This window comes from Helicoverpa zea, chromosome 11 (assembly GCF_022581195.2).
Source record: "Helicoverpa zea isolate HzStark_Cry1AcR chromosome 11, ilHelZeax1.1, whole genome shotgun sequence".
In the NCBI taxonomy this organism is placed as follows: Eukaryota; Metazoa; Arthropoda; class Insecta; order Lepidoptera; family Noctuidae; genus Helicoverpa; species Helicoverpa zea.
Genome location: NC_061462.1, coordinates 11313461 through 11334587, shown reverse-complemented (window position 1 = coordinate 11334587; position 21127 = coordinate 11313461). Strand labels below are relative to the sequence as shown.

The 21127-nt window shown below is 37.4% G+C and overlaps 1 protein-coding gene across 1 annotated transcript; it reads left to right on the top strand.

Annotated features, from left to right (window-relative positions):
- Positions 1–2544: 2544 nt before the first annotated feature.
- Positions 2545–17688, top strand: LOC124634446 (putative transporter svop-1). Its single transcript, XM_047170027.1, has 12 exons — positions 2545–2660; positions 4365–4529; positions 4892–5053; positions 6130–6292; positions 9212–9333; positions 9625–9869; positions 13874–14004; positions 15454–15574; positions 15949–16044; positions 16381–16571; positions 16977–17104; positions 17484–17688. The coding sequence occupies exons 2-12, from the start codon at positions 4463–4465 to the stop codon at positions 17591–17593; spliced, it is 1536 nt and encodes a 511-aa protein (XP_047025983.1). The 5' UTR covers positions 2545–2660; positions 4365–4462; the 3' UTR covers positions 17594–17688.
- The last annotated feature ends 3439 nt before the right edge of the window (positions 17689–21127 follow it).

The following is a 21127-nucleotide window of genomic DNA, read 5'->3' as shown; positions in this document are numbered from 1 at the left end:
TCGAATCACTACAAAATTATTGTTCTAAGCTTTTATTTCTAACAAGGCTCTAAAGATAAAGATAGATTTATTTGCAAAAACAGGTGTAGGTAATAATATTACATGGCTGTGATCATTACAGGCTAGCCGTGTAGCGACGGCTTAAGAATACATATGTCGCTACCCCTTCTTCCAGTGGGTGTCGTAGAAGTCGACTAATGGAGTCAAAAATGCACCGAACACCAGTGCGAGAGAAGGAAAACTCGAAAAAAACCCTCTATCAACCCGTCTGGTCAGCGTGATAGCAGTAGGCTAAATACCTCTATGAGCAGCACAAAAAAGCCACGGCCCCTAGTTCTCGGCAGTCCCGCTATTCCCGGTCATGGTGGCGACCGTGGTTACGGCGGGACAGGGGGTGCGAAGAATCTCCGGGTTACGGGAGGCCACCAAACACAACTGACTCTTGCGACGTACAACGGCCGCACGCTACGGCTTGACTCGCATCTGGCGCAACTCGAGGTGGAACTTGGGAAGATTAGGTGGCACATATTAGGGTTATGTGAAGTTCGAAGAGAGGGGGAGGACACCATAACCCTCGAATCAGGTCACCTAATGTACTTCCGAGAGGGAGACCAACAATCCCAAGGTGGCGTTGGGTTTCTGGTTTATAAGTCCCTAGCTGATAACGTTGTTGAGGTGTCTAGTGTGTCGAACAGGGTAGCGTACCTTATCATAAAGCTCACCGACAGGTATAGCCTCAAGGTAGTGCAAGTGTACGCACCGACCTCGACACATTCAGACGATGAAGTGGAGGATATGTTTGATGATATATCAAGGGCCCTCCACTTCACTACAAAGACCCATTACACCGTTGTCATGGGGGACTTTAACGCTAAAGTGGGAGTACAGATTTGCGGCGAATCGGCAGTAGGATCCCATGGATTTGGAAGCAGGAATCATAGGGGGCAAATGCTCGTCAACTTCCTCGAACGCGAGGGGCTCTTTTTGATGAACTCCTTTTTCAAAAAGCAGCCCCAAAGGAAGTGGACGTGGCAAAGCCCCGACACTATGACTAAAAATGAGATTGACTTCATCATGACGAACAAGAAGCACATATTCAGAGACGTCTCCGTGATCAACCGGTTTAATACCGGGAGCGATCACCGACTTGTCCGAGGCTCTCTGAATATCAACTTCAAGGCCGAACGTTTCCGTCTGATGAAGGCCAGGCTCCGACCAACACTGCTCCAAACCATGACAGGATCTGAAACGTTCCAGTCAAATCTGGAGAACCGATTTGCCGCCGTGGAAACCACAACAGACGTTAACCATGAATATGTGGTTCGGATCCTCAGGGAGGAAGGTTCGAGATTCTGTAACATGTAGCGTAAGGGCAAGAAATCAAAGCTTTCGGAAGAGACATTAGGGCTTATGAAGAAACGACGTGAAAACCCGCCTATCACTTCGTCAGCTAAGCGGGCTCTAAACCAAGAGATCAACAAGCACGTACGACGCGACCTCCGGTGCTCCAATACTCTTGCCATTGAAAGAGCAATTGAGCTGAATCGGGGTCAAAGGTGTTCGTACAATCCCTTGGAAGAAGCCACTTGACGAAGCTGACCACAACAAGTGGAGAAGTCGTTTCTTCGGTGCCGGCAGTCCTTTCGGAAGTGGAAAATTTCTATGGCCGGTTATACGCATCGCATGCATCTCGACCTGATCCCGGAAATGAGGATTTTAGAGCCACATTAACACGCCATTTCACCGAAGATCTGCCAGAAGTCAGCAGTGGCGAAATCGAGATCGCTCTGAGACAGCTCAAAAATGGAAAAGCCCCTGGCGAGGACACTGTCGGTACGGCTGGTTCACAAGTTTAAAGTCGCTCAGCGGGCTATGGAAAGGGCTATGCTCGGCATTTCTCTGAGGGATCGCATCAGAAATGAGGTAATCCGTCAGAGAACCAAGGTCATCGACATAGCCCACCGAATCAGCAAGCTGAAGTGGCAGTGGGCTGGCCATATTAGCCGAAGAACCGATAACCGTTGGGGTAAACGAGTTCTAGGGTGGAGACCACGCCTCGGCAAACGTAGTGTAGGACGTCCTCAGGCATGGTGGAGTGATGACTTGCGCAAGACGGCTGGCAGGAGCTGGATGCGAGAAGCTGAAAATCGATCTCAGTGGCGTGCACTTGGAGAGCCCTATGTCCAGCAGTGGACTGCGATAGGCTGATGATGATCATTACAGGTGGAATGGATATTTTGTTTCAGCATGTTTGGCCATGATTGGCATGCAAAAAAGGTATTACTATTTCGTTAAAAGCTATTAAGCTAATCATGAGTTTTTTCTTAACAGAATCTTCACTGTATTTACAATGTACACACCTAATATTTTACTTACATAGTTCTTATCAATTTATTTATTTTTATTTACCTAGGTAGATTAGATTCTTATCGTAATTGGTGAACTAACAAGAGGTTTGGCAAATAACAGATAAAATATCTAACAGACTATACATATGCCTACAAAAAAATCTTGCTCTTTTAGTACGTTTTTAGAAAATATAGGGAAACATTGTCCCTACATATTTATAAAACCAGATTTTCACTTAGTGCCATTTCACCAAGAAGATAACAGTCCCATTAAGTAAAACAGCTGATCATCATAAATTCCGACCCCCACAGGTTTGAGACAAACATAACATTTCAAACTTGGATCACTAAGGCAAGGTTTATCAAGAAATGAATAATACAAAACAAAACGTTTTGTAGTTAAATAGGTTGTATTTTAACCAACCAATCACTACCTACATAGTATAAAACAAAGTCGCTTTTTCTGTCCCTATGTCCCTTTGTACGCTTAAATCTTCAAAATACGCAACGGATTTTTATGTGTTTTTTTTTAATAGATAGAGTGATTGAAGAGGAAGGTTTATATGTATGATAACATACATTAAATAGTGGGGAAATACGGTAATCCCGTGCGAAGCCGGGGCGGGTCGCTAGTACGTAATAAATTATTGGTGAAATTGACTATTGTTTCAGTTAAGCATAATAATGAAACAGTGTTTATTTTTAAGTGTGTTCATTGATAAAATGAAAGTATTTTAATGGTAAATGAAATAACCATAAAATGATAATGCATTATTTATCACCGTCATCACAATTACAATAATATGATTATCATTATAATATGATAATGATGATGAAGCAAGAATCAACTTATAAGTATTACATAAGCGTTTTTCAGCTTAGCATAATAAAAATTACTAAAAACTTAAGCCCATATAATATTATATATATGTAGGCACATATTATGTACATTTAAAATAGAACTAAATACTTTTCAGTCTGATTAAGTTTTATAAACTTATGTGAAACAAATGAAGAGTAGTATGTACCAGCAATACCATAAAATAGAAATAGGTACCTACACTCTTTTCTTGGACGCTGAGAATCGTATTGGCCAGATAAAAGCGAAGGCGACAGTTTATTCCACAGTTTTGATATATTTTATTAATCTGTCTTGCTTCCCCAACATTATGGGGTCGCCTTTCAGTTTAACCCGATCAGATGAGTTCCAAAAACAAGATACCCTTTTATAGTGAAGCTCTGACTACCTTACTGTTGCCATTGCCTACAATGTAGATATACAATGACAGCCGGGACCCACATTCCATTCACAGACCGACGACGCGACGCAGCAACAAGAGTTGTTAGTTAGTCTTGATCTTACTGATATCAATAATTTAAGATTAGAAAATAAATACTATATGATAAAGAGTGATTTATTATCCAAATTATGTCTGTCATTTTACAAGTCGATCGCAGATATTTGCAAATAATTCAAGATAACTTCAGCATTAGGGGTGTGATATCAAAACAATTTGTTGTTATCTAGGCACGGAAGTGTGTCAGCCAAGTCCTCATAAAAATAAGACACGCCCTCCGCTTGCTATGGGCTTCGTTACTCGAACCATAACGTGCTACTTTTAGCCAAATTAGACAAGATATGAATGTGATATAACTAGGCCTCTAAATAAAATTAGATAACAGTAGCATCATCTTCATCATCCTCAAATGAGAGAAATGGAAGCTGACCCCAACATAGTTGGGAAAAAGGCTCGGAGGAGACAACAGTAGCAAACCATCACAAATAGTGCAACATGGAACCAAAGTCAAACGTGATATGATAAAGAAGTAATTTAAAGAATTACTGTGTCTAATCGGTGCTTTATTTGCATTCCTTATCTTTTATTACCAGAGGCTTTATCTGATGTCGTTCGCAAAATTTTACGAACTTGGCTTAAATTTTTCCCTCATGTTATTAGCGTTATAATCAATATTACGTATCAATTATTATTTAATATCAATATGACTCCCTTTTAGTAAACAGGTGGGGTCGTCCAATTAATTTGTGTTTAAATAATAATTTATTAACGAAATAAGTGTTCTTTGAATTAAATTAGTTTTAAGTGAAAATCAAAATGGCTGAGAAAAGTGATGATCAGCTTTCTGAAAAGGTGTCATTTGACACAGCCCTGGATAGAGCAGGTTTGTAAATATTTGTTATTTTTTAATCTTTATTCGTTAAATGTCTTCATTTGAGCAAGCCAGCTATTAACAAAAGCCTCAGTTTTGTTGGCTTTGGAACTGTTTAGAAATATTCAGTATTTTACTATAGCAGAGGGCCTACGGTAGACGGAGATACTTATATGCCTACGGTAATTTGTAAGAAAGTACAGATTTCTCATCAATCCCCCTGCTTACTGCCTTACTGATAGTGTGACTGAACATATGTCCAAGCTAGCTAAAAGTGTTGCATAAAACTAACTTATATCTTACATATTTTCTCTTTACATTTTTACCTTTCTCTCCACTTTTATTATCATCTTCTTATATCTTTCTTGTTCCAGGTTTCGGACTATACAGCTACATAATGACATGCCTGACGGGCGTGTCAGTCATATCATTTGTATGCATCTGTTACTGCAGCACTATCATAGTGCCGACCAGTGCTTGTGAGCTGGAGACCACTATCAGTCAGCAGGGATTGTTGGCCTCTGGACCTACTGTCGGTAAGTCGAAGGTTTTATTTTATAAACACCTATTACAGGATCTTATGAAACGTTCATAGCTGGGTGCACGGTTAAAAGGAGTGGGTCTTATAGAGAAGTATCAGAAATAAACTCCATAGACACTCTTTTCAAGCAGAAGTTTTTAGGATATTTTTGACTTACACTTTAGGTTGACTCCGAGAAAATTATACAATGCAAGTTGAATTAGAACGCTACTTACATGATGATGAATGAACATGAAAGATCGTATAATCAATCAGATATTGATTATAACAACGGGAAAATAGAAGCTTCAAAATGTAGATTCCGTTCTGTTTGTTGATAATATGTTGCTAGTCATTTGTTCCACTGCTAATTCCCAGCAAAACACATAGGAAGTGGTGAAGGATGGGCGTTTTGGGGTTATTCTTTTGTTTTGACGTACATGAAGTGCTGACCAACCAGAGTAATTTGAATGATCATTTTAAGTTTATGAAACCACGGCTTCCTTAGATCTTGTTTATCTATCAGTTATCCATCGTTAAATACCTAAAACTTCCCATGAATTAAATGCCGATTACATGAAAGATCACATTATCTGACTTCATAGGTATAAAACGCATATCTGCATGATATCAAAATTTTACAAAAGATCAATGTAGGATGAATAGCAAAAAGTCACAACGAATGACGTTTGTATCTGATGCACAGAATGATTAATTACCGTATATAAGGATAAGAAGAAAGCATCATGAATAATCTGCCCTTAGAAAAATGGTACCCGGGATATGGAATCATCCCAGAGTTACCGCGCCCTGAAACACGAAGGACCATAGAATGAGCATGGGTGTAATTTAGTCAATAAATATTTCTGACTGTCCCTTACACACTATCTGCAGTAGAATATTTGAATTACATATTTACTAAAAAAGCAAAAGAAAATACAATTAACACAAGTTACGCACAAAAGCTAAATGATGATGATGAAGCCTCACATCGGCGTATCGCTTAAAACAATATAGTAATTTATGTAGTGTAGTACAAGAAAATCAAACAGTGCCAGGTACTACAAATGAGCATGTGTTAACTGTTTTCAGGATCAATGATAGGAGGTGTGGTTTGGGGTTACCTAGCAGACACTCGCGGTAGACGTAAGATGATGTTGGCAGCTCTGTTCGGAGGCGTCGTGTTCAATCTCATCGCTAGCCTCTCCGTCAACTGGGTCATGCTATTGATCTTCCAGTTCATTGCTTCGTCTTTGTAAGTTTTCTCATAATTTGCTCTAGGTACTCATAAACGTACTTGGTACTCAGCTGAATCCGGTTAGACTGGAAGCTAACCCCAACATAATTGGGAAAAGGCTCGGAGGATGGATGACTCATAAACGGCCACATTCAAACAAATCTGACCCAAAGAGTCAAGACCAGTGAAGACATCGCGTGTCGCGCAGAAGACGCGCGTTACGACGGAAAGCTGGCCCGTACGAACTTCGAAGTTCGGACTACATTCAAAATAAACAAAAGACGGCAATGCAAATTAAGAAGTTCTGGATGAAAAAACATTCGCTTTGTAATGAATTGTTAAATTAGTGTATTCACGTTGTAGTTAATATAGAATTATTTAACACTAGCTTCTGCCCGCGACTTCGTACGCGGATCCTGTCCCTTATGCCAGCCACTACGGGGTCAGCAAAATCAAAGATCTGAATCGTCTGATATTGAATTTTAAGGGCCCGTTGACTTGAAAACAACGGAATACGCATAGCCATTAGAAATGTTCCATATATTTAATTTTTGTACTTTAACGGCAAAAGCACAGCAGACTAAACAAAACGCTGAGAACTGAACCGCAATAGACGTGACCATAGGGATAAAAGTAGTGATTCTAATTAGTCCGCATTTAAGTTGTGTGTGGCAAAAATATTACACGTATTATTACGTAAAAAAACATTAAATGTTACTGAGATGACAAAGTCGTGATGACTTAGTGGAAGTCGTGGTGGTTTAGTGGGTAGAGAACCAATCTCTCAAGTATGAGCGTGCGTCTTTAATTCCAGGTCTGGCAAGTACCTGCCAATGCAACTTTTCTAAGTTCGTATGTACTTTCTACGTATATTTTGGATACCAATGACCGTTATTTGGAGGGGATGTTAAACTGTAGGTTCCGGCTGTCATTGAACATTCTTGGCAGTCGTTATGGGTAGTCAGAACCCAGTAAGTCTGACCAGTTTTACCGAGGGGTGTTGGGGGTTGAGCGGTTAACCGGGTTGTGGATGTCAAATAGGCAGTCGCTCCTTTTAAAACACTGGTACTCAGTTGCATCGTGACTGGAAGTCGACCCTAACACAATTGGGACAAAGGCTCTTGAGATAATAACGACAATAATAATGAGATATAAGCATCGCAGGATATCTGAGGCTGATGACGGGGAGTAGCGACCCCGCGGGGCATAAATACTGAGTTCTCCAGGGAGAGTATACTGTCCCCCATCTCCGGCCGGTTGGAGTGAACCATGACGGGGATAGGTCTCACGCCTCTGGCTTGGCTTGACCATCCAGAGTGGAGTCGCTTGAGCAGGGTTAGTAGCCCTGCTCGGAGGATAGGTGCCTCGTGGTAAGTGACCCACAGGGAGCGCGTAATCTGCGTTTAAAATCCGCCGAGGTATCCTCACACTTCAGCCGCTCATGACCCTGTTGCCCTTTTGTTGATATTCAGTGACAGATTCCCGGGGGCCCAGTAAGTGAGCTGGCGATTCTCCACCTGCCATTTTTACATGTATCTAATACATTGTCATCGGCAGGAGCCATAGTTCCCGTAGTTTCCCCGTTCCTAGTCCATTAGCATCCCATCACAATAGCCCAAGTAGTATTCATCCACAGTTTGCAATGGTATAGCACAGATTGTCTTTTTTTTAACGACGTTCACCGGGGATTGTCCTTGGGTTCATTTCTATATAAATTTCTATATAAAGGGATAATTGTCGGTTTTGTGTCACCATTTCATTAAAGTTGTCTCAAAAGGGCTTCAGCGTGTTGGCTTTGGCCTCACGTTTACCTCCCAAAAATTCGGAACTCTGTAGTCCCGAGGTCTGGAAGAGACATACAAAATAATAATGAGATATAACGCAACAAAGTCGGAGAGTGGGGGCTCGTGACGCCACGTCTAGGTATGTAAAATTTGTACTAAGCAGTGACTTAACACAAAATTCAAACGTGTTATATCTTCGTTATTATTTGTTTGTGAGAAGGAGAAAAGAAAAAATACGTGTCCATTATTTTAGGGTTATCTAAAAGACGGACTAATTACTTTTTTTGATTCACCATACCTATTTCATAACATTCATTTCTATACATTTCAAGTATAGTATTGCTCTTGAAGTTCCACATCAGGTGTTCCAGATCTTCGATGCTTATACGTCAAAATAGAGAGTGCTTATCAGATTGAACCACTTTTGCTAAAACGTCATATCTTTATAAGCTATAGTCTAGCTGGGCTCCTGGGTTTCCACATCAGGTGTTTTACATCTTCAATTTTTATAAGTCAACAGAGAGTGCTTATCAGATTGAACAACTTTTGCTAAAACGTCATACCTCTATATGTTATAGTCTAGCTGGGCCCCTGGAGTTCCACATCAGGTGTTTTAGATCTTCAATTTGTATAAGTCAATAGAAAGTGCTTATCAAATTGAACAACTTTTGCTAAAACGGCATACCTGTATATGGTACAGAGAAGCTGGGCTCTTGGGGTTCCACATCAGGTGTTCCAGATCTTCAAATTTATTATCTCAGCTGAAAATGCTCATCACATGAAACAATTTTTGCCATGACACCATTTTTGTATCTCTTATAGTTTTGTTGGTCTGTTGGTGTTCTGCATCAGGTCTTCAAGTTTCGAAGATAAATTATAGCCTATATGTAGACCAGGCTTAATACTGACACAACAAAGAAAAAATCATTGAAATCCGTTCAGTAGTTCGGAAGATTAGCGTGTACAAACAAACAGACATACAGACATACAGACATACAGACATACAGACATACAGACAGAATTTTTTTTTTGGATTTGTGCTCCATTACTGTTTCTAAACCCCACCCAATTATTATTTTTTTAATATATTCAATGTACAGACACAGTTTTTTTACAGATTTATTATATGTATAGATTTTCTTTATATTTTCAGTGGCTCTGGCTTCTACTCAATGTCGATGTCCCTGTTGAGTGAAAGCGTTCCCGTGGCGAAGCGCAACTTCGTTGTGTTAGTAGTGTCCAGCATCTTCCTGCTTTCACAGGGACTTATATCAGGTACATACTTTAACCACAGTTTGAATACTTTCTCTTGTAAACAGTTGTGAAGCTACGTACTAACGTTCGTAACAATTTCACTCACCCACGCATGTGCTTGATGCATTACACTCAGTATCGACAGCACCGGTGCCGTGGGCTTATGCGTTAGTAGGTACCTTCACAACTGTACATCTTTATTCTGTGTTATAACTATCTGTACCTGGTTTTTCAAGTCTTACCTAAGTCAATGGATTATCAACTCTCAACTTATTTTAGAAACTAGTGAAAGTCGTCTGCTCTTATTTTAAGGTTTGGCGATACCAATTAGTCCAATGAGCTTTTCCCACTACCTCCCCGCTCTGGACATCTACTGGAACTCCTGGCGAACACTCCTGGCGCTGTACTCAGTACCCAGCGTCATCACGTTCATCTGGATGATATTCATGTTGGAAAGTCCCAAGTTCGTGTACGTCAAGGGGGATACACAAAAGGCTTTGGAAATACTCAGAAAAATTCACAAAGTCAATCATTGGAGATCGAAGGAGGAGTTTACGGTAACAATTAGATATCATCTTGAAATAAATTTTATATACATTTCTTGAAAACCGCCTATTACACGAATGAGCATTTCACAATAGGACTCCCTTATGTACTCCTCTTATGGACTCTCTTATGTACTCCTCTTATGGACTCTCTTATGTACTCTTCTTATGAACTCTCTTATAAGAGAGAGAATATAAATGTTCTCTCTTATGAAGTCATCATATGTACTCTCTTGTGTACTCTTTTGTGTACTCTCTTATATACTCTCTTATGTACTCTCTTGTACTCACTTATGTACTCTCTTATAAACTCTCTTATGTTCTCTCTTATGAAGTTATGTACTCTTCTTATGTACTCCTCTTATGTACTCCTCTTATGTACTCTATTATGTACTCTCTTATGTACTCTCCTATGTACTCTCTTATGTACTCTCTTATGTACTCTCTTATGTACTCTCTTATGTACTCTCTTATGTACTCTCTTATGTACTCTCTTATGTACTCTCTTATGTACTCTCTTATGTACTCCTCTTATGTACTTCTCTTATGTACTTCTCTTATGTACTCCTCTTATGTATTCCTCTTATGAACTCTCTTATGTACTGTCGTATGTACTCTCCTATGTACTCTCCTATGTACTCTCTTATGTACTCTCCTATGTACTCTCCTATGTACTCTCTTATGTACTCTCTTATGTACTCTCTTATGTACTCCTCTTATGTACTCCTCTTATGTACTCTATTATGTACTCTCTTATGTACTCTCCTATGTACTCTCTTATGTACTCTCTTATGTACTCTCTTATGTACTCTCTTATGTACTCTCTTATGTACTCTCTTATGTACTCTCTTATGTACTCTCTTATGTACTCCTCTTATGTACTTCTCTTATGTACTTCTCTTATGTACTCCTCTTATGTATTCCTCTTATGAACTCTCTTATGTACTGTCGTATGTACTGTCGTATGTACTCTCCTATGTACTCTCCTATGTACTCTCTTATGTACTCTCCTATGTACTCTCCTATGTACTCTCTTATGTACTCTCTTATATACTCTCTTATGTACTCTCTTATGTACTCTCTTATGTTCTCTCTTATGTTCTCTCTTATGTACTCTCTTATGTTCTCTCTTAGGTACTCTCTTGTGTACTCTCTTATATACTCTCTTATGTACTCTCTTATGTTCTCTCTTATGTACTCTCTTATGTAATATCTTATGAACTCTCTTATGTTCTCTCTTATGAAGTCATCTCATGTACTCTTCTTATGTACTCCTCTTATGTACTATCTTATGTACTCTCTTATGTACTCTCCTATGTTCTCTCTTATGAAGTCATCTCATATACTCTTCTTATGTACTCCTCTTATGTACTTCTCTTATGTACTTCTCTTATGTACTCTCTTATGTACTCTCTTATGAAGTCATCTCATGTACTCTTCTTATGTACTCCTCTTATGTACTCTCTTATGTACTCTCCTATGTACTCTCTTGTATACTCTCCTATGTACTCTCCCATGTACTCTTCTATGTACTCTCTTATGTACTCTCTTATGTACTCTCTTATGTATTCCTCTTATGAACTCTCTTATGTACTGTCGTATGTACTCTCCTATGTACTCTCCTATGTACTATCCTATGTACTCTCCTATGTACTCTCCTATGTACTCTCTTATGTACTCTATTATGTACTCTCTTATGTTCTCTCTTATGTACTCTCTTGTGTACTCTCTTATATACTCTCTTATGTACTCTCTTATGTACTGTCTTATGTACTCTCTTATGTATTCCTCTTATGAACTCTCTTATGTACTGTCGTATGTACTCTCCTATGTACTCTCTTATGTACTCTATTATGTACTCTCTTATGTTCTCTCTTATGTACTCTCTTGTGTACTCTCTTATATAATCTCTTATGTACTCTATTATGTACTCTCTTATGTACTCTCCTATGTACTCTCTTATGTACTCTCTTATGTACTCTCTTATGTACTCTCTTATGTACTCTCTTATGTACTCTCTTATGTACTCTCTTATGTACTCTCTTATGTACTCTCTTATGTACTCTCTTATGTACTCCTCTTATGTACTTCTCTTATGTACTTCTCTTATGTACTCCTCTTATGTATTCCTCTTATGAACTCTCTTATGTACTGTCGTATGTACTGTCGTATGTACTCTCCTATGTACTCTCCTATGTACTCTCTTATGTACTCTCCTATGTACTCTCCTATGTACTCTCTTATGTACTCTCTTATGTACTCTCTTATGTACTCTCTTATGTACTCCTCTTATGTACTCCTCTTATGTACTCTATTATGTACTCTCTTATGTACTCTCCTATGTACTCTCTTATATACTCTCTTATGTACTCTCCTATGTACTCTCTTATGTACTATCTTATGTACTCTCTTATGTACTATCTTATGTACTCTCTTATATACTCTCTTATGTACTCTCCTATGTACTATCCTATGTACTCTCCTATGTACTCTCCTATGTACTCTCTTATGTACTTCTCTTATGTACTCTCTTATGTACTCTCTTATGTACTGTCGTATGTACTCTCCTATGTACTCTCTTATGTACTCTATTATGTACTCTCTTATATACTCTCTTATGTACTCTCCTATGTACTCTCTTATGTACTCTCTTATGTACTCCTCTTATGTATTCCTCTTATGAACTCTTATGTACTGTCGTATGTACTGTCGTATGAACTATCGTATGTACTGTCGTATGTACTCTCTTATATACTCTCTTATGTACTCTCTTATGTACTCTCTTATGTACTCCTCTTATGTACTTCTCTTATGTACTTCTCTTGTGTACTTCTCTTATGTACTCCTCTTATGTATTCCTCTTATGAACTCTCCTATGTACTCTCCTATGTACTATCCTATGTACTCTCCTATGTACTCTCCTATGTACTCTCTTATGTACTTCTCTTATGTACTCTCTTATGTACTCTCTTATGTACTGTCGTATGTACTCTCCTATGTACTCTCCTATGTACTCTCTTATGTACTCTATTATGTACTCTCTTATATACTCTCTTATGTACTCCTCTTATGTATTCCTCTTATGAACTCTTATGTACTGTCGTATGTACTGTCGTATGAACTATCGTATGTACTGTCGTATGTACTCTCTTATATACTCTCTTATGTACTCTCTTATGTACTCTCTTATGTACTCCTCTTATGTACTTCTCTTATGTACTTCTCTTGTGTACTTCTCTTATGTACTCCTCTTATGTATTCCTCTTATGAACTCTTATGTACTGTCGTATGTACTGTCGTATGAACTATCGTATGTACTGTCGTATGTACTCTCTTATATACTCTCTTATGTACTCTCTTATGTACTCTCTTATGTACTCCTCTTATGTACTTCTCTTATGTACTTCTCTTGTGTACTTCTCTTATGTACTCCTCTTATGTATTCCTCTTATGAACTCTCCTATGTACTCTCCTATGTACTCTCCTATGTACTCTCCTATGTACTCTCTTATGTGCTCTATTATGTACTCTCTTATATACTCTCCTATGTAGTCTCTTATGTACTCTCTTATGTACTCTTATAAACTCTCTTATGTTCTCTCTTATGAAGTCATCTCATGTACTCTTCTTATGTACTCCTCTTATGTACTCTCTTATGTACTTCTCTTATGTACTCTTCTTATGTATTCCTCTTATGAACTCTCCTATGTACTCTCCTATGTACTCTCCTATGTACTCTCCTATGTTCTCTCCTATGTACTCTCCTATGTACTCTCTTATGTACTCTCTTATGTACTCTCTTATGTACTCTCTTATGTGCTCCTCTTATGTACTCTCTTATGTACTCTCTTATGTACTCTGTTATGTACTCCTCTTATGTACCCTTTTATGTACTCTCTTATGTACTCCTCTTATGTAAATGAAAGTGCCGTAGCTGCAGAATCTCAGCTCTCATTCACCTTAATATGACCGAGTGATTATTTTAGTTGTGATTGGTACCTATATTATGTTTTCAGGTGACAGGAATAATAGAAGCAGAGGAACAAGTAGCTGAAAAAAGTTCAGCCAAGGACCAGATAGTACCGCTGTTCACGAGCCCACTCTTAAAATATACTATCATCATCACCACGCTCCAGGCATTCAAACAGTGAGTTAAACATCTTTTAAGAATATCCTCTGTTCCATTACATGAAAAAGGAGAGAAAAGTATTGAAACTTTCGACATATGCATATGTCTAAATTGTCATATGTCGTCTGTATAAATTGTCAATATACAAAGCCTGGGGGGGTAGGGGTCATAGACATAATATTAGTAAACAGGACTGCGCATATAAACCCAAAAAACGAGCCGAGTGAAACAGTTAGTACGGAGGCTGTCTGTCCCTTTCTAATAGGGTGACTATGAGATTAAGCTATGTGAGACAAATTCGAATTTGCTAAGATTATTAAACGCAGATTGGTATTGAAGTTTTAACTTACGCAGTTTGTGACCTTAAGATACTTATAAAGGCTTTTAATAATTAGCGGGAATTAGCAGTATAAAAGCAGGAAGATTCGAAGTGAAGACTGTTTTTTTTGTATTTCTACTTCATATATAGACTGCTGAGCCATTTATGTCGCCTTTCTTCATGTTTTGGGAAGCTATAACAATAGTACAACAGTTTTAAAATCCATCAGCCATATTTTCACTCATTACAAGAATTCATGGGCACCCTAGTTGTTTGGTTTACGAAAATGTTATTATTAGCTAACCTGTGGAACGACATATTGCAACCACCATAGGATTCACTTTTACAAGTATAAACGCAACACTTTTTCACCATTTAAATAGTTTAAATAAATTTAATACAAAAAATATAAACAAAATTTTAAATGCTGATTACGCGCCAAGAATGTTCAGGGTTACCGCTAGAAAAAAAAAAACAAAATAAAAACTTATGTTGTTTATGTTTTAAGAATAATAATTTATATAAATAATTTATTCGTATAATAAATTAATGCGATTTTTATTAATTTGTTGACTTACAATTGTTAAAATAAGATAAAAATATATGTGATTCAATTGTTTTCTTGGGAAGACAAAACTGTTGATCACAACATTTTTTTATGCTGGCAAGGTGTTAGAAAGAGACAAACGACCTCCGTTCTAACTATCCCTCTTGGCTCGGATTTGCCTCTGTGTATTATGCAACAAATTGAGTACCTTATTGCGTTGGAATAGAGTTCAATTTCGTAAATATATATTTCGAGCGTGCGCAATCTTGTTTATTATATTACATCTATGGTAGGGGCAGACCTGGGTAACTGGGTTGAGGGGGTCAGATAGGGCAGTCGCTCCTTGTAAAGCACTGGTACTCAGCTGCACGCGGTTAGACAGGAAGCTAGGTGATGGGGGGAGGGCGGGGGGGAGGGCAGACGTAATAATATGAGAGAGTGTTTGTTTGGTTGAATGTGCTAATTCCACGAACTGCTCAGATATGATAAAATATTTTTTTTGTAAGACAGCCAATTTATCAAAGTAGGCTATAGACACTCAGAAAATACCCTAAAATACTGAAAAACACTAGTCAATGTTCAATAAACAATTGTATTGCAGGGTGGGAGCCTTCCTGGTCTGGCTACCGACCATCGCAGATCAGTTTGTTCGCATCGTGCAGACTGGCGAGGGCAGTAACCTCACCATGTGCAACATTATAGAAATGGACAAACCAATTGATGTTAGTAGAATATATGTTACTTTGAGCTACATATATACTGCTTTTACTTACTCCGTTACTACTATTACTTAAAAATGCAAGAGAGTCGGTTACGGTGGTATGGCTACGTAAAGAGGAGATAATTTGGCTTACTTCATACCATCCCTAGTCGAAGATCTAGGGGGCACGGCGGCCCCAAAACGAGATGGACAGATGAAGTCACGAAAGTCATAATATAGATGTCATACATAGATCTTAAAGACGGAGTGAATTGGAGGAGAACGATGCCAAAGGACACCAAAAGCTGACCCCACCACAATGTGGGATATATAGCCAGAAAAAAAGAAGATATTTTAGCAGTTCATACATTAATATGAGTTTTTCTTTATGAATAGGTTGATGCAGTTCCGTGTGCCCTGGACAAAATATCTTTGTTGTTAGTTCTGGGCGTGGGAGCGCTCACTTTTCTGGTCAACGTCGTCCTCACTACGGTAAGCAGCATTTGTTTTCTTATCTCACTTCTCTTCTTGAAGGCTATCTATGTATATTCTAGATCTGTATCTTCTTTCATATATGTACGTTGAATATCCAGTATTCCACCGACAACCCTCTAAATTTTAAAACGAAAAGTTGTACCAGTGTGGATGTTTATTGTTTGTCCCTCTTTCACTTAACGACTAATGCCATTTACCACTTAACTTACCAGTAATCATTTTACAAATCAGAATAACATACGAGCTACTTTTTACCCAGTTGCTGGTAGTCATTTCTTCGGAAAGCTGGTGAAAGTGCTGATCTATGATCTATATGCTTTATCATCTTTCCAGGTCATAAACAAAGTGGGTCGCCGCAACATGGTGATCATAGTGACAGGCGTGTGCGGTGTGTGCGGGATTCTCATCAACCTGGTGCCCAACGCGTACGGCAGTGTTGTGCTCTTCGCCATCTTCTCAACTGGCATCGTCGTCGTCGGCTTCTATACTGCTATTACTGTTGCTATTTATCCGACTCATCTTAGGTAAGACTTTTTTATAAAGCCCCTGTACGTGGTAAACTTTTTATTATAAAAAGTTAGATCAACACATTGCTAAATTGCTGGCAATATGTTGCTGACACATTACACGCTGCAGAGTTGTGCTTGTTTCTAGCCAACAATATTTCCGAGCTCTTCCAAAATGTTGATGAAAATTATGTTGAACAAAATTTTCCTGTAACGATTATTGTACATACTTGCCTTTGATATTCAATAAATTACATCTTTAATCAAATATCTACTTCATCAAACACTTGAAACACATTTGCCATTTGAATTTAAATTCCTTAGAGATACATAAACAGTTCGAATTATTTCATAACTTGTCTTATGTTTTTTATCTCTTGAATTGAATAAACCTGTATTTGTATGTGTATTCTGATTTTCCAGAGCGTTAGCCATCGCACTGCCCATGACTCTGGGACGTATTGGGACCTTCGCGTCGATACAGATTCTCAACGTAATGTTGGCAAATAGCTGTGATGCTGGTTTCTACCTCTTCGCCTGCCTTTTCGGATGTACGTATCTCTTTATTTCAGTGTCCTTTAAGTAAGGTTTACACAAGAAGATTGCATGTCGCGCAATTTCATCTCGTCATCATTTGACGACTGCCTGCTTCATGCATAAAAACAATTATGACTTTATCTATAAAGCAGCAGCATTTTAGTCTTTGTACCTACATACTATATTGGATGCATTCGACGAATGACAAAATTTTTCGTTCTCGTAAGATACTTGCTCCACCTTATTATAAAACGTGGTTTTAAGAAGAACCCGTTTTAGTAATAGGTTTAGTCCACTAACTTTGTTCGGGACGGTAGTTTAAACGTGGTACAAAAGGTGATACTTTTTTAAAACCATGTTTCACAGTTGTTATAATGGTTATTAATGTTTCAGCATCGGCAATTATAGCGTCTTTCCTGCCTGATGACCGACGACTACAGAAACCCGTGAATGAAAACAAAGAAGAAAATGTTGAAACTTCCGATGAAAATGAAAAGCTGTAAAAAATGTTACGGTTAAAGGTGTGAAATATGTAAATAATAGTCACTTATGATTAAGTTTATTTATTGTATTATATAGTAAAATAAGTGTTTAATAATTAATCTTTTAATTGTGTTCTTAATAAAACATGCACAAATAGTGGAGAAGTTATATTTATCCTTGTTTAAGGAATACATAACCAAACATTGGACTTGAATCTAACCGAACTCCAGAAAGCTCCTTATTCAAATAATTATAGACAGAGTTCATTTTGTACCTACCTACACATGCCTACGCACTAAATAATTACGACTCAATTAATATTAGTTACCGCGGCCCTGGTACATAAAAGGCCTACGACGGAACACGACGGTTTTTAGTCAGTAAGAGTGTGACACTCCCTCACCGCTGCTAACCCACAGCGGGAGGGGTCATTTGATGTTTTTTAACGTCCTTTAAAAAAATCCGTTCCTTCAAAAAACAATGAGCAATTTGTGATCATTTATATTGCGACAGTACGGCCATAGGCGAAAGTACCTTCTTGTGTATCTCCAATATCATACACATCTTTCACTTAGAAAGCTGTAGTCATCAAAGTTACTGTACATGGTCCGCTGCAAAAAAAAATATCAAATTAATCTATCTACGTAAAATAAATTATTTTACTTGAAAGAAGAAAAGAACGATAAAAATTTGTTGACACAACACAAGACAAACTGTATAGAGAATTTAGACCTCAGAGTAACCGAGAGTAATTCTCAAAAATTGTCCTTAGGCAGGGAATTAGTGTTGGGTAAAACTTAACATATGTACTATTTTTTTTGTTAACAAACTTTTATTTATTTACATATTAATATGTATATCCTATTTATACACATTTTACATAACCTACCTAGTCTAAATATTTACAAAAATAATAAGGAAAATAAAAACTATGCGTCAAAAAACTCATCCGCATAGCTGTCAACGGGAATCGTGCCCAAAACGCTGGCTGCATGCAACGCTGAATGGCAATGCGTATTCTTTGACCGAAGTATAGACCAGCCCTTTGGTCATGAGTGGACTCCACTAATCGCTAACATATGTACATTAGTATTGTTAGCATTTAAAACATACCTTCTTAGCATAGAGGGAATTCTTCTACACTACCAAACAACTAAATATCTACCTCGTCTTTGGACTTCCCAATCAATCGAATTCAGATTACAGGTCTTATTTTAAAGGCATTGTCATAATGAGTAGGGCAGTTTTCGATATCAAAATCTTAACTTGACTTGACTAGGTATATTGATAGTATTTGTACTTACATAATATTTTGCATTATGCTTATCTATTTGTATTTAAGTCATTGAAGATTTCATTTTTATCATTTGTTGAACAAACAATAAGGTTTCTTACATAAACAAATATATTAACTATCTTTATGGCAAAAAACTTATTCCTAACTTATTAATACGCACGCAGTTAAAGTAAAGAAAACCCTATTAGAACATTAAACAGTATCCATTCTATATCAGTGACAAAATGAAGAAGCTTTAATTCTTAATGTATGTAAACTAATTTTTATCATTTTAATGAGATCTGGTTATTAATATTGATATTAAAATTATCTCATTATACCCAATTTCCTCATTTGATTGATCAATCGAAGGTCTTATACAGAAATACGGTAAAAGCAAGCTTAATTCTGCATACTGTGCTGTATAATAAGTACGACTAATTGTACTTGTATTTTCTTCTTAAGTAATTGCTTATATACCTACTCTAAAGAAGCAGAAAACCGCATCAAAATCGTTTAAGCCAAACTTGAGATGATTGCGCACAAACATACAGGTCTTTTGACCTGTACTTTTTAACAATCCCATTACGTAAATATAGTAAGCCTAGTGGCTAAATCATCTGCTACCTGTTGATTTGTTAGTTTACATCGTGAATTATAATCCTAGATTCAAAAAACAATAAAATCATTAATTCTTGCACACATATCATTATCATCATTATGGTGAAGCACCTTCTTGTACATATGACATGAGCACTATGTCCTGCATGGACAGTATAAAATCCATAATAATAAGCCATATTTTGATATCACAAATGAGACTAAGCTGGTCATTAGCTGGTGTTTCCCAGCAAAATAAGTAAGATAAGAAACAAACTCAAAGGTCAAAGTCGAAAATCTAAAATCTTGAATCCTATCTTCTCTTATGAGTGAATTTCCCGAGACCAAAAATCGCGTGGGATCGATGAAATCGGTACTTAAAATCATTGTTATAATATTCTTATATTTTTTCTAAGTAGGTGAAATAGTAATCTATGTGTAGCACTAAATATTTTGTTAATAGGATTAATTGGTTCTCCAAAAAAAAAAAACTCAAAATCTTTCATTGCCGTGTTTGTCCACACGTCACCTTGATGTGTACTAGACCTTATTGATAAAAATGTATTAGTTATTTATATTAAAACCTACTTTTATTTGATTCGTGAATAGTTAAAGTATTGTTACGGAATGCATTTGTTCAAATATTTAAGCAATACAACAAATGGTAAATAAAAAATAGTTTGTCCCAGAACTACCATTCATCGCAATGTTGCATATTAGTGGACGTCAAGTGTTCGACGTGGAATGACGTGTGCACGTGCCTGCGTTTTCGCGCCATAAATGTAAGTATTCAATTTTTTTATCACTGGACATTTTTTCTTTCATCGCCGTGGATAGCTCTAACTTCTGTTTGAATAAGTTTGTCCTCTTAATTGATCATTCGGTACAATGCCATTTATCTTATGTTTATTTGTGACGTGTTAATTACTGTGAATTATTAACAGATTTTTGGTTTTTTGATGTTTTTGCCTTGATATTCATCGCCGCGCTCTCATTGCCGTGGTTTCCGTGCTCAAAATTTGCTATGGCAATGAAAAAAAATTCACGGCAATTAAAAAAATTTCATTGCCATGCCTTGTAAAACAATTTCGTTTCATTGCCGTGGCCACATGTTTCATTATCGTGACTTATGTTTTCATCGCCACGGCATGATTAAGAAAAAAAACAATTTGTACTATAAAGTCAACTACAAAAAGATATTTCCACGTTCACCTCACAAAATGATAAACTTACACACACACCACTCCACTCTCTCTGTCATTTGACACTCCATCACACGATAGACATTCAAACACGCACACACACACCAACTCACATGCACACGGACTCACACTCACTTACTCACTCACTCACATTTACTTACTACAGTCTAATTATAAACATAATAATGGATTGATTCTTTCTAGAAAGCCAAGATGCCTAAACCGAAACTATCGGAAGAGGAGAGAAAGGAAAGAAAAAGAATGTCTGAAAAAAAAACAACGTGAAAAGTTCTTTCATTGCCATGGACGCATGTTTCATTGCCGTGCATGTATGTTTCATCGCCGTGGCATGAAAATTTTAATCTTGTATATCTCGTTAGTTTTTTAAACTATCTACTAGATATTAAGTAAGAATACATATCTTATCAAAAACTTGAGTAAACACTATTTTTTCTTGTTCTAAAGTTGAAGAATAA